The following is a 14,048-nucleotide window of genomic DNA, read 5'->3' as shown; positions in this document are numbered from 1 at the left end:
TTACATTTCTAATGGCACTCTCTTCAACTATTATACTTTTAATTCTATACCTATAGCAAATTTCTATTATGCGGATTCATTTAATTTGTTTGTAATTCCTTGAAGAGAAGTCTAATTGGAAATTAAAAACAAAAATATGAAGTTCAGAAATGTATTAAATGTCGCAATTCAAATCTTGATAATAAATTTTCCAATGGAGAGTTTTTTTTGTAGATTTTTAAATCTATTTTTAATGAAATGTTATAATCTTTATGAAGACGTTGTAATGAGACGGTATCAACTCTTAATATTTAAATTTAAAAATCTAGAACTATACCAAAACTTCAGCTCCTTGTTGTACTATATTCAAATTCTATTGTATGTAAATGTAATACGAAATACAAAAACTACATTTATTAAATTTCTCGAATGAAATATTAATTGTGTAATTTACGTTTTTTCATTACAGGTTTTATGAAAACAGCAACAACAACAACCGAAGCAACATAACCCAGAGAATTAACCTTACACACACATATAAATTACGGAAATAATTAACGCAACTACTAGAAAGAAAAAAAAGAAAATCTCAACGATCATCATCCGCAAATTAAAAAAGGAGAAAACCCCTAAAGGTGTAGGAGTATAGAACTATATACTTGGGAATTATTTGTTGCGTGACATTTTGGGAAAAAGAAAAACAAACGACGTTTCAGCTTTAACCTACATCATTATCATCGTCCATTGTCATCATTGAACCACAAAGTCGTCTTAGTATTTGATAAAGAAATACAGTTTGAAAAACGTAGCAGCAACTACAATATAGGAGCGCCCCCCCAAGCAGTAGTACACGCAGATATTGTTTCCACTTACCGTCAACGGGACATGTCATGTCAGCAAGCATCAAGATTCATAGCAACAAACTGCAACTCTACCATTGCCGCCAACAGCGCCAACAACAAACAACAACAACCACAGTTCACTTCAACAACTAACATTAACACAACCAGCAACAATATAACAAGAATTGTTGCAGCCGAAGATCCGTATGTGTTCACAGAATCAGTGCCAACCACACCACCCATATTATTTAATACTCAGGTAATATATAAAAATAAGGGCCAGAGGGAATTTTCACCGCCATATATATTTTCAATTCGACATATTTTCAGCTCTTGATAAAATTACCCAAAAGATCTGTATCTAATTAACCCTAACTATACAAAAAATATACACTAGGGCCCCAACTTGCGTCGTCAATCGTGCGGAAAACCCCGACGCAAACCGAAGCGACGCAACTCGAGTCACCTTTTTCCATAGAAATACACTGAAATCAATTCAAGAACCAGACAAGGGTGATGGTCTGCCCAACTAGAAGACGATTTTACCTTACTGGCTTATAGATAATGATGGGGTCGTGTATGAGAAGAATGTCAGAGTTTCTATCTCTGTTCAATCATCTCTACCTCTTCTTCATCCTTACATTATCGACAGTAGTCAGGACTACTGCTATCCAGTTTGGGGATCAGATATCTGATACTATCTGACCTATTAATCGATATATGGGAAAAGGTTTTCTTCTCCAAATTGTCGATCATGTGGCCTTAGATATCATGCATCCGAGTTTCTAAGTGTCATCTCCTATCAGTTTCTTCAGTGAAGGCCTTTTTGAAACAGCTGACATAGTAGCTTAGCATGTTTAGTAATATAAGTCGCAAGCGACTGGCGGCAAACTAATCAGACATTTCTCCAATCGAGAATGTGTCTCGATTTGAAGACACTGGACTTTATAGATTTAACTGGCGACTTATATAGTTACTAGTCCTCTTCTGTTATTGCTGAATTCTCTTACCATTTCGGCTGCCTTGTTTGAACTTCTAATAAGTGGGTTAGTTCAATTTTAACCAGAATCGGTGATTTCATCCATCTGTAAATAGCCATACATCCGAGGATGTTCAAAACCCAGAAAGAAAGGCCCATTTGCATATAATTTATGCACTTTAGTATTTTTGGTGAATATCTGAGTTTACTTCCAGACCATTGTAATTTGCTCAACCATTGTCCATGTGTATACAACTTAAAGTGTACACACGTAACATTTGCTGCTATAAATTGAAAGGCTAAAAATTTTAAAAAATGCGAAATTATAAACTATTTCGTGGAAAATGTTGTTAAGATGATTTAAATACCGAATATGGGAATGAACCGTTACCGACAAAAGTCGGTAAAATTTAAATGCTTATAATTTCGGTAATATACGAAATTTGCCGGTAAGTTAGCGACTAAATTAAAGTAGTCGCTATGACCTACCGATGGATACCAATGTTGTCAAATTGAACTTCTTTTTATACCCTACCCTCACAATGGTAAGGGTATTATGTCTTTTTGCATTTGTTTGTAACAGGGAGAAGGAAGCGAGATAGACCCATCGTCACTTTTGAGGATCTTCATAGAAGATCTTTCTGTTTCGATTTTTGCATTCAGTCCGTCCGTCTATGTATTTTTGTGAACAAAATGCAGGTCGCATTTTTTATTCGATTGAGATGAAATTTTGCAAACAATACTTATTTAGCCCAAGGACAAACCCTTCAATCGATTTCGGGTTAATTGTGCACCAAATAGCCAATACCAGTTAAAAAGTCCTGAATTTCGGTACATCCGACCGAATTCAGCCTAGAAGCAAGTACATCGAATTCGGAGAAAATCGGTTTGGATATAGCTATAACTCCCATATATATGTTTTATCCGATTTGGTGTTTAAATCCCTCACATTCGTAATATGCATTCGACAACAATCATATTTGGTTATCAGATACAGCCCAGAAATACCTCTGCCAAATTTTATCTAGAACGGCTAATATTTGGATATAGCTCCCATATATATCCTTAATCAGATTTCAGGTTTATTGTGCAAATAATGACCTCTACTGAATATGCATAGTGGTGTAGGGGGTATCATATAGTCGGCCCCGGCCGACTTTTGACTTTTCCTTACTGGTTTATATCAAAATTTTAGGCTTCAAATTTACCGATTTTTGTCGATAACTCAAAAAATAAGTTAGAGCATTCCACTACAAAGCTATAAACTATTATAAACTTTGAATACCGAAGTCTGGAGTATTTCTCCATTGGCTTAACTTCATATTACTCCCTAATACATAGATATGTTCCATCTGTACTGATCGGTACAATTTCATGATTTCATTTCGGAAACGGAATAGCCACTTGCCTTATACTGGACACATTTAAAGTGCCACTTTAGTTTAAATTTCTTTAATTGCTTCTATTTGTTGCTATTATTCTAAAATCAAACTATGCTTCATTTTCTTAACTTCAGGTTCAAAATAGTTAAGTAACTTTCATTACAAACCCGTTATTTTTTTATACCAAAAATGTAGTATATTAGCTTTAGCGGGGGTTAAGTTAAGCATCGATACTAGGATCAGTATGAGACCTATACTGTCTCCTGAATTCTTAAATAATGCGAATTCTTAAATAATTTTCAAAATTGTCTTTCACATACAGGGTGAGATAAAAAAACTGCAACAAAGTCAAACGCCATAATTTTTACATTTTTTCAAAATTTTATTGAATGAAAGCAAAAAATGTCGGAAATAGCGTAATATTTTAGAATAAGTTTGGATTTGTTCGAATTGGTCACCTTTGGCACGAATTATGACCTTCAAACAGCCAATGAAACCGTCACACTCCGCCTGAATGTTGCTCTGCTGTATTTTGGCCCATTCCCGGCGAAGCGCTTGCTTGATCTTTATCGACACTGGTATTTTTTAGTGCCAACCATCCTTTCCAAAATACTCCAGACACAACAGTCCAACGGATTGGTATCCAGAGATCTTGGTGGCCATTGTGCGCTGGAAATGAAGCGAGGAACCTCATTTTGTAACCATTCTTGGGTGGCTGGCGCGTGCTGAGTGCGATGGTGCCGAGTCCTGTTGGAATGTCCAAAGTCTGCGGCCAAAATGTTTGCATGCCCAAGGCTTTAATACACCCTCCACAATATTTTCGGAATAATATTAGGCATTTATTCTGACGATTAATCGGCTGTTATGGTGGCCCACACCATCACCATGGCCGGCGCTTGAGTTCTGGTGGCCAACCGAAGGTGCATAATTAAAGCTGACCTCTTTGGCAAGTAAACACGATCATTTTGTTTGTTTACAAACTGCTGGACAACAAATATTTTCTCATCGGTGAAAGCCAAATTCGGCACTTCACCACTTTTGGCCAAGCGAAGCAACTCTTTAGCTCTTTTGAGTTAATTTTCATTCCGTTGCGGTATAGTTCTTGCACTTTTTGGAATTTTAATGCCTTTAGCTCGAGCCCATTTTTCAATATTTGCCGAACGGAAAATTGCGATAAGTTCAGCTCATGAGCCATTTTTCGGCCACGGCGCTTCTTTACCTTTCGAAAAATTTCTGCTAATGTTGCTGCTTTCTCCGTCCAATTCCTAGACGTCGGCCTACGCTACCAGTATCACGGTAACGAGCGATGGTGCGAGACACAAACGATTTATTCACATTTAATTGCTGGAGTGCTCTAACAATAGTCACTTGATGTTTCCCAGCCCAATATTAAGAAATCACGCTTGAATTCCATCACGAATAACTTATTTTCTAGAAAATTCTCGCCAAAATGCTTTTGTACGCTTGTAAACAATATAATGAGCTGTCACTGGAATAATTTTAACAGCTGTCGGACGTGTGGCTTAGAAATGACAGCAGTCTGAAGTTGGTTGCAGTTTTTTCATCTCACCCTGTATAAAGAAATAAATTGTAATGAGAATAAATTCTTTGGTTGCTTTTGTTTTGTTACAATTTCACGAAAAATAACATTTATTTCGACAGCTTTCTTTTTCGTTGCTTGGATTAATAATATTTTCCTAAGGTCAATTGCCTTGTAATGCAATTGTTTATAACATTTAGGTCAACAACACATTATTTTTTAAATAACATTCACATGGTGCTTTAAAACAAGTTTTTTTTATGAGTCAATTGACGCACACACACGCTCGATTTAAATTTAATTTAATAAACACAAATGGAGAATTTAAACCCCGTTCTGAAATGAATGGAATGAAAAGCCTTATTAAACGTTTGCACTTGAAATATACGGGTCAAACAGCTGTGATGAAATAGAAGTAAAAACTAAATTTTACTGTTAACATATAGGTTAAAATACCACATCTTTATCTACTTTATTTTGGAATTTAAATTTAAAACAAGTGTTTCTTTTTTTAGCCCTTAGGGATCTACCACTGTAGGGACATTTCTGTAATCATTTGTTTTTTTTAGCTCCCGTGTACTCCGCAGAGATTTGCAAACAATCCCCCAAAATAATATATTTTTACACTTTTACCTATAAAGAAAAACAAATTGTTTATATTAAAAATTCATTTTGAATTTTCCGTGGTTTTCATTTTCAACGCATATACTTTATCATGCACCGTTTTTTGTTCTTTCTTTTTCAATTTTTTAGCCATTACTTCGTCATGCAGTTTCTTGATATGACTTGACTCGTGTTTCTTTTTTGCGAGTCAAAACACTCCTCATTAAAAAAGTAGTGGTGGGAAAAGAAGGTAAGGTTATTTCGGTCCAAGATCGTGTACCATCTGGAGGGGGGATATTAAATAGCTATGAGTTTTGCTTTGTTTATAGAAGATTTCTTTATTTATGCATTTTAAACTTCCTCCAATTTGGACGCGAAATTGTGTCCACATTCTAATTCTAATGCCGTTAGATTTTAACGGGCTCTCCGGTTATGTTTTGATTTAAATTGTTTTGTTTGTTTTTCATTATATCACCATTGTCTATTTTGTTTTAGAAGTCTCGTTCCCGGTTAAGTGAAATAATCGGTGGAACCACAATCAGCTTAGCTAACGTACAACAACAGCAAATAACAACAACACAAACCAATGGCAAGTTAGCAGCTATCAAGACGCAGGCGTCTTATGATAAAAAATCATCAACAACATCTCCCAATTCTCTAAGTAGTTCTCTTAAAAATGTAACAACGCAATCTCTGGCCAACGGCAAGGCAGCGACGACAACAACAACAACAACCCACAACAAAAAAGTTACAAACGTCTGCATTGTAAGGCCACAATTGCAACAACAGCAACAACAACCACATCATGTGATTAACTCCTCTTGCTCGGGGTTAGAGGAAGACTTGAAATCTATATCACCGCCACCGTTATATACACCGCCAACACCCTCATTATGGCAAACACCGCTCCTAATAGAAGCTGCGCCTGCGGCGGCAGTGCCAACTCCACCAGCCACGCCTGCATCAACACAGAACAGTGCATTGTCACCAAGTGGTGGGAATATGGTTGGCCTAAGCACAAGTATCGGCGGGGGATGCAACACCTCCACAACGGCGGTTATGGCCAAAGTAGCTCCCATTGTGGTGCAACCAACACCTACAACAGCTCCTTTGGCGGCCTCATGTTTGCCACCATCGAAATTCCACAACCACACAATGGCCCAACATTTGCAAAAGCTAGAATGTTTGAAGAAACCAAAAAAGTCTGTACAACCAATGGCATCACCGCCAACCCCACCGTCTCATCCCTTTGGGGAGGATTTGTTGAAGAGCAAAGCCCTCGCCTGTTTCCCCTCCTCCGTGGAGCCGTTGGTGGTTGATAGTGACAACATGAAGTCTGGCAAACATTCCGATAGTGAAGAATTGAATGAAATTCCGGTTAATGTTATCTTTCGCATGGCCTTAATGCCCCAGCAACAAGAGCAGCAAGAGCAGAGTCAGAATGATAACCCGTGTAAAAAACAAAATAAAATCACAACACCCGCCGCCGCCAATAACAGATTAACCTCTTCATTGTCAACAACAATAACAACGAGCACGACGACATCGTCATCATCATCACCGACACCACCTCCTCAAAATAAAATGAATCGGAATCGTTTAGCCACAGCATCAAATACACCCGCCTCGAGAATTCATTACACAGAACAGCAACAACAAATCATTACGTCTTCCAAACAGCAGCCGCCTCAACAGCATCGACACCAACAACAGTCGACAAAATTGCAGCAACAGCAGCAGCGACGAGTGAGAGTGACGCAAGACTGTGTCTTAGAAAACTCACATGAAGCTAATGAAACCGAAACTTTGGAAAAGTCCATTCCAACTTGTAGACCACAACAACCAACAACATTGTCAAAATCAAAAATTTCGAATACAAAATCCCCCAACAATGCCCGCAAATCTAGTACTGTTCACCAGTCGCAACATTTGGATAATTACCCCAGCGGTTGCTCTACCAACTCGAAAGGTGCCGTAGCCATTGTTAGATTATCTCACCATCCCAATGAAGATCCCGCTGCTATGGATATATCTCATTTGGCCACAGCAACTGGTTTGCCCTATTGTATACAGCATTATTGGTTTAACTCCTATGAATTTCGTAAACCTTCAGTGGCGGCGGTGTCGGGCAAGAAAATAAGTCGTTCTGCCTTGAGGGAGGAACGCATAGCATGCTACCGACAACAACTACATCGCCAGGCTATACAAATGCTTTCTACAAGATCTCTACAGAAAATACCCTTGGCGGCAGCCCGTCGACGTCTCATGTGTGTTGATCGTTTGCTGAGAAAGTACTACAAACAAAATGAAAAGGGGTAAGTAGGAAGAGGAGGATGTCATATGAAAATTGTCGTTGAAAATTAATTGGCCTTTTTCTTTTTTACAGACTGCCCGCCAATGTCAAGCCTTGCGCTTTCGCAGGCTGTGATGGTCAAGCTTTGGAGATGGCTACACACTGCCAAAAACATATCGTCTTGAGTGCTGGCAAGGAGCTATTCTTTCCTTGTACTGCTAAATTTGCCGATAACACACAATGTCGAGTACCAGTATTTGATATAACACATGATTTGCCACTGTGTCTGGAGCATGCCAGGAAACGTGATGCATATAATCGTCTGTTATATGAGCAGAAACCACGTAAACTCACAGCAACACCCACATCGGCATCCATTGTTTTGCATAAAAATGTCACACATAAAACTGCTACAATTTCATTGGGAAAACAGAGCAGCAACAAACAACAACGACCGCCCTCCTCCACAACTGTTGTGAACATTGGCAATCAACAGCAGCAAACACCAATACGTAAAAGAAAGCAAACTGGTAACCCAGTTGGTAGACCACAAAAGCGTCCAAAGAAACTGCAAGATGCATCTACATTGTCATCGGCGACAACAGCAAATGCTGTGTCCAATGTCATGCAAACAGCATTGTCAACGAATCAGTTGCTGCCACGTTTACCCTCAACGGGTTTGCGTCGCAAGGGCAGTACCACATCATTAGAATCCATAGCCAGCAATTCGCAGCATTCAACAACGTCCAACACCTCGCAACCACCACAATCAACACAACAGCTCTATTCCATGACCAGCAATAGCAGCAACACCTCATTCTCAAATCAACAGCAAGCTTTGGTAAACACATTGCCACCACCAGCTCTAGCTCCACTTAGTACTGGCGGTTTTATGGCCAATAACAGTTTACCACAACATTTGTTTAGTTTTGGACATGACACCACTTCAAATGGTCAAATAAATAAACATTCCTCTTTGGTCAATAATATAAACAACAACAATAACAACAATAGCAGCACATCCGCCATTTCACCAACAACAGAATTCAAGGATTTCATATCCAGTTTGACTAGTTTTACATCTGCCCAACTGCATAAACCATCTACAACCAATTCCGCTTTACAAACATCTTCACTTTTGGAATCAACCGATCCTATGACCATTAATACAAATTCCAATTCTAATTTTACTTCTTCGGGTATGGGTTCAACCACATCATTGCCCACCGCTGCAGATGATTTCCTCAGCATATGTGAGAATAGTTCAGCCAGTTCTGTCGACACTGGTTTAGGAGGTTTAAGTGATCCCGAATTGATGTTAGGCGGTCCCGATGGTGGTGAGTATTAATATCATTTTTGGTAAGGTGGATTTCTAATTGTTTCTCTTCTAATGTTTCTAGATGATATACCTTTGGGCGATACACATTTGCTGGAAGAGAACGATTTGGCAAATGTTTTGAATTCTTTGCCAGAGGATGCATTTAAGGAGTTGTTTGCAACAGGTAAATAAAAATGACTTTGGTTTTACTCTTTTGAGCTATAGAGACAGTGTGTGAAGATCAGACATCTTTACACTACCAACATAACTTTAAACTAATTGAGAAAGTAATCAGATTATTCCAATAGAGCAAAATTAGGAGACACGTGTATTGGTCTTTTGAAAGTTTACATCGCAAAGTAAACTAAATAGACGGGACAAGCTTCCCCCTCATCCACATTGTTTGATATTCTCGGATTAATTTTCTATACAATCCGCGTATATTAGCTATATAGTGTGTTTGGAAATATTTGTTATAATATTCGATTTTTTAAATTAAAAAAAAATAATATTGACAATTTATTGATTTACTTAAATTATTGGACATATAACTTTGACAGGAGAGTAGTAAAATATGTGACTAAAACGGCTGCATCTAGAATCTTGAAACTTTGCGCGAGGATCAGTCTTGGTACGTGTGATAAGGCTAGATTTTTAGAAATTCTTACTAAAAACGTACGAAAAGTGGTAAAATGTACTGAAAATCGAATACTTTGGAATGAGAGGCACTAATGGAGTGCAGGATATATGTGCCAAAAAGTTTTTGGAAATTCAAACTTTAAGGTTGCCAAAAGTTCTAAAATTCTACCATTTGGTATTATGTGAACGGCTAGAGCTAAAAACCTGAAATTTGGTATGAGAAGATTGGAAAGTAAGTTTGATATATAAAGGTGGTTTTGGAAATGAGTACCAAGTGTGCGAACTGCAGCACAGTTGGTGCTAAATGTTTAACAGTTTAGTTTAGTAAAGTTGGAATGTTGTATTAGGGTCCCTGTTGGTGGTAGGTTGTGATAAAGAGGTGGTTTTGTAGCCTGGACATAGGTGGTTTCGGAAATGTGTACTATAATTGTACAAGAAGTGCTTAATGGTACTATATTTGGTACTGGGTGAGGGGATAGACATATAATTTTGGTTTTTAGGCCTTGCTTATGGTTTTATTAAATACTCCTCCGTAAAATTCAAAAGAAAGATTTTGAATACTTTTTGGTGTGAAAGATTAACATTTTCCTATTATTCTTTCCGAAAATGGAAAACTTGAATATTAAAATAATTTTAAATTCTGAAATTTTGTATGACGTGAGATAAAAAAAAAACTGCAACAAAGTCAAACGCCATAACTTTTGATAAGATTTGTTCGAATTGGCCACCTTTGGCACGAATAATGACCTTCAAACGGCGCGTGCTGAGTGCGATGGTGCTGATTCCTGTTGGAATGTCCAAGGTCGGTGGCCAAAATGTTTGCGTGCCCAAGGCTTTAATACACCCTTCAGAATATTTTCGCGATAATATTAGGCATTTATTCTGACGATTAATACGAGCTTAGAGCGACCATCGGCTGTTATGGCGGCCCATACCATCACTATGGCCGGTGCTTGAGTTCTGGTGGCCAACCGAAGGTGCATAATTTTAGCTGACCTCTTTATCAAGTAAACACGATCATTTTGTTTGTTTACAAACTGCTGGACAACGAATGTTTCCTTATCGGCGAAAACCAAATTCGGCAGTTCACCACTTTCGGCTAAGCGAAGCAACTCTTTAGCTCTTTTGAGTCTATTTTCTTTTTGTTGCGGTGTAAGTTCTTGCACATTTTGGAATTTTAATGGCTTTACCCCGAGCTCATTTTTCAATATTTACCGAATGGAATATTGCGATATGTTCAGCTCACGAGGCATTTTTCGGCCGCTTCGACGCGGGTTTCGATCAAGTCGCTTCTTTACTTTTCGAACCATTTCTGCTGATGTTGCTTTTTTTCTTCTGTCCACTTCCTTGACGTCGGGCTACGCTACCAGTATCACGTTTAAATGCTAGAGTTCTCTAACGATAGCCACTTGTGGTTTTCCAGCCCAATATAAAGAAATCACACTTGAATTCCATCACGGATAACTTTTTTTCTGGAAAATTATCATCAAAAGGCTTTTGTACTCTTGTAAACAATATAATGAGCTGTCAGAAAAATAATTTTAATAGCTGCCGGACGAGTGGCTTAGAAATGACAGCAGTCTGAAACTGGTTGCAGTTTTTTCATCTCACCCTGTATGAAGTTTTGATTAAAAAATTGAACAAATTGTAGATTTTGAGCACAGAAAAGGCCTAGCACGAACTGTTAAAACGAGTCTAAAATTTTAAGATGGACTTTTCGCTGACGAAGTAGCTGTCAACGGCTATTATAAAAATAAATTTATTTTTGGTTTTATATAGCCTTGACCCTGCTTTGAAAATTTATGGAGGAATTTGGCTCATGTTGTCTCAACTAATTTCGGTAATTTGTCGTAATTTAAGTTCTTAGTATGTAGAATCCATCCATGCAAAAAATGTTCACGTTTTGGTATAGCCCTTATATGAAGGTACTACCGTTCTACCTACACATAAAAAATATCGGAAGGAAGTCTTTGGTGAATCATAGGCCACATTGAGTAGAAATACTCTAATAATGAATTGCATTTTGGTATAGCTTTTACAAAATGGTTTCTTCGGTTTAGGACTTTTACATGTTTGTCTATGTTTTAAATCATAAGCATTTCTAGCAAGACAACCTTAATGTCAAAAAAGGACAATTCGTCCCGCCTTATATTTTATTAATATATAAATTAATAACCCAACTAATTTCACAAATCAATTTTATACCCACACCACTTTGTGGAGAGCCTTATCAATTTTACAATTTTGAATGGGTTGTAGTTTAGGACAGCGTAGAAGCCCACAATTTTGGATGATCCTTGGATAATATTGAGCGGGACCATAACTTTTTTGTGAAAATACCATTTTTTCCATTCAACGGCGAATATTTTTGCTGAATGATACTTTCCGCCAAAATCATAAAAACATGAAAAAATCACTTTTGATATTGATGGTGATTTCGATACTAAATATTGGATAACCAAATATTGGAGGTATAGCTTAGTGTATACGGAAATAAAAATTTTCAAAGATTTCAAATTAAAATGTTTGTAAGGAAGTCCAATAACGTATTCCAGTAAACTTGTCAAAAGGGATCTAGATTTACAGAAACTTACTTGTGACATTTATTATTTATGTAATAATAATTTTACTTCCTTTTCCCCATTTATAGTCCATCAAGATGAAAGTGATGAAATTGAACGAGCCATTGAACTTGCCGACAAACATCTGAAAACTTTACAACAAACCATTGGCTCCGAATTGGGAGATTTTCTTGATTTTAGCGATGATATGTTGATGGATAATGGCGATATATGTAATACAGAGGGTGTGACTGCTGTACCTAATGGTATTCTGGATACTGCATCTTTGTTTGCAGGAACTAATGTAGTTGGTGGTGGTTTACCAATTGGTAGTGGCGGTGTCGGTGGAAGTGTAGTACTGGGTGGTGTTGGAGGATCAACCACCTCTGTGAACGATATCAGAGGTTTAGTGCAAACGTAAACAAGAAATGCCAACAACATACAACAAAACTTTGGATATAATTGTTGTTGTGTATGAGGATTTGCCCGGCACCGATGAGGTTAGAAAGATTTCTAACATATTCTTTTTTATAAGTATACAAAATAAAAAGTTAATTTTAAATTGTATTCGAATTAATTTTAATTTTTTCTCCTTCTAAGAAATTTAAATTATATATTTAGGAATAACACTATGGCCTTTTTCAAATGTAATTTAAAGAATTTTAGACTTTTTTAGAAATGTCAAATGAAAGTTTTTAAATTAGATGGCGATATAAATGCCGAAAACAATTGTAAAATTCAGAATTTCAAAAATTGAAAATTAAGATTTAATAAAAAAGTGTGTGGAAACTGCATAAAGTTCTTTGAATTACATTGGAACATGCTATCGTATTTTGTTCTAAGCCGATTATAATATAAAATAAAACAAAAATAACAAAATGTGAAAATGTGTGTATTTGCTTGTTTCTAAAGCAAAAAAGAACAAGAAACTAAACAAACAAAAAAAGAAAAAAAAAAAAAAACAAAATTATTGTAAAATATGTATTTTTCTGTTCAAAACGCTTATTTTTCAATATTTTTTAATATTTGTAATTATTATGTTAATTTTTATAATTTATAAGAAATCTTAATGTTTGAAAACTAAAATGAACTTTAAGGCTTGAATGTAAAACAAAACAAAAAATTATATATCAAAAACAAACCATTTTTTATTTGTAAACAATTGAAATTAAATCATTTTATAAAAATATATTTAAAAATTCATTACTTTTAAATTTTTGAATTTTAAGAACAAAATTTAGGCTTTGCTCAAAAACATACGTTATTTTTTATTATTTTAAATATTCTTTTTTTAGATTTCTAAAAAAATATTTCAAATTAAAACTTAAAAAAACTGAAAAGGCTATTTAACATTAAAAACAAGAAAAACAATACACAACAAAAAATATTCCAACATTAATAACAACAAATAAACAACAATGAAATATGTATTAAAAATTACTAAATACAAAAAGTTTTTAAAACTTGTCAAAAAAAAATAATTTTTTAACATTACAAAATTAAATTTTAGAATTTGATTTTCGAAACATCATGAGGTTTGGTATGTTTTTTTGATTTTTCCACAAAAATTCCCTGATCAGATTCATTTTCAACATAAACACCAAACCATTTACAAAAATCATAAATTTTATTTTTATTTTTCTTTTAATGTAACGTTTTTTTTTATTTCGTAATAACAAAAGTAGTAGTTGTAGTATAAATTTTACTACTTATCAACCACACTATTTACAAGGGATTTATATTAAATATTTTTTCGTATTATAAAAAGAAAATTATTTAAAATTAAATATGTTTAGATTATAATTTTTTGTCAAACACCGCTTATTGTATTAATTGGATTCAATCTAATTAAATTTATTGAAAAAAAGAAACGAAAATATATTTTATTCCTAGGAAACACTTTTAGTTTAAA

The 14,048-nt window shown here is 35.7% G+C and overlaps 1 protein-coding gene across 3 annotated transcripts in view; it reads left to right on the top strand.

Moving 5' to 3' along the window:
* LOC109611692 (uncharacterized) overlaps positions 1 to 14,048 on the top strand; it is a 50,517-nt gene extending 36,469 nt beyond the window's left edge. For 2 of the 3 annotated variants that reach the window (XM_059127148.1, XM_059127147.1), the window contains exons 2-6: positions 449 to 1,080; positions 5,821 to 7,640; positions 7,712 to 8,955; positions 9,019 to 9,120; positions 12,226 to 14,048. In XM_059127148.1, the coding sequence (XP_058983131.1) occupies positions 865 to 1,080; positions 5,821 to 7,640; positions 7,712 to 8,955; positions 9,019 to 9,120; positions 12,226 to 12,557 (3,714 nt within the window). In that variant the 5' untranslated portion in view covers positions 449 to 864 and the 3' untranslated portion in view covers positions 12,558 to 14,048. The remainder of the gene's footprint in view (positions 1 to 448; positions 1,081 to 5,820; positions 7,641 to 7,711; positions 8,956 to 9,018; positions 9,121 to 12,225) is intronic. The other variant, XM_059127149.1, reaches the window with a different exon arrangement.

Source organism: Musca domestica, unplaced genomic scaffold (assembly GCF_030504385.1).
Source record: "Musca domestica strain aabys unplaced genomic scaffold, Musca_domestica.polishedcontigs.V.1.1 42, whole genome shotgun sequence".
Taxonomy (NCBI): Eukaryota; Metazoa; Arthropoda; class Insecta; order Diptera; family Muscidae; genus Musca; species Musca domestica.
Note: the sequence above shows the minus strand (reverse complement) of the source record. Positions and strands in the feature narration are given on the sequence as shown.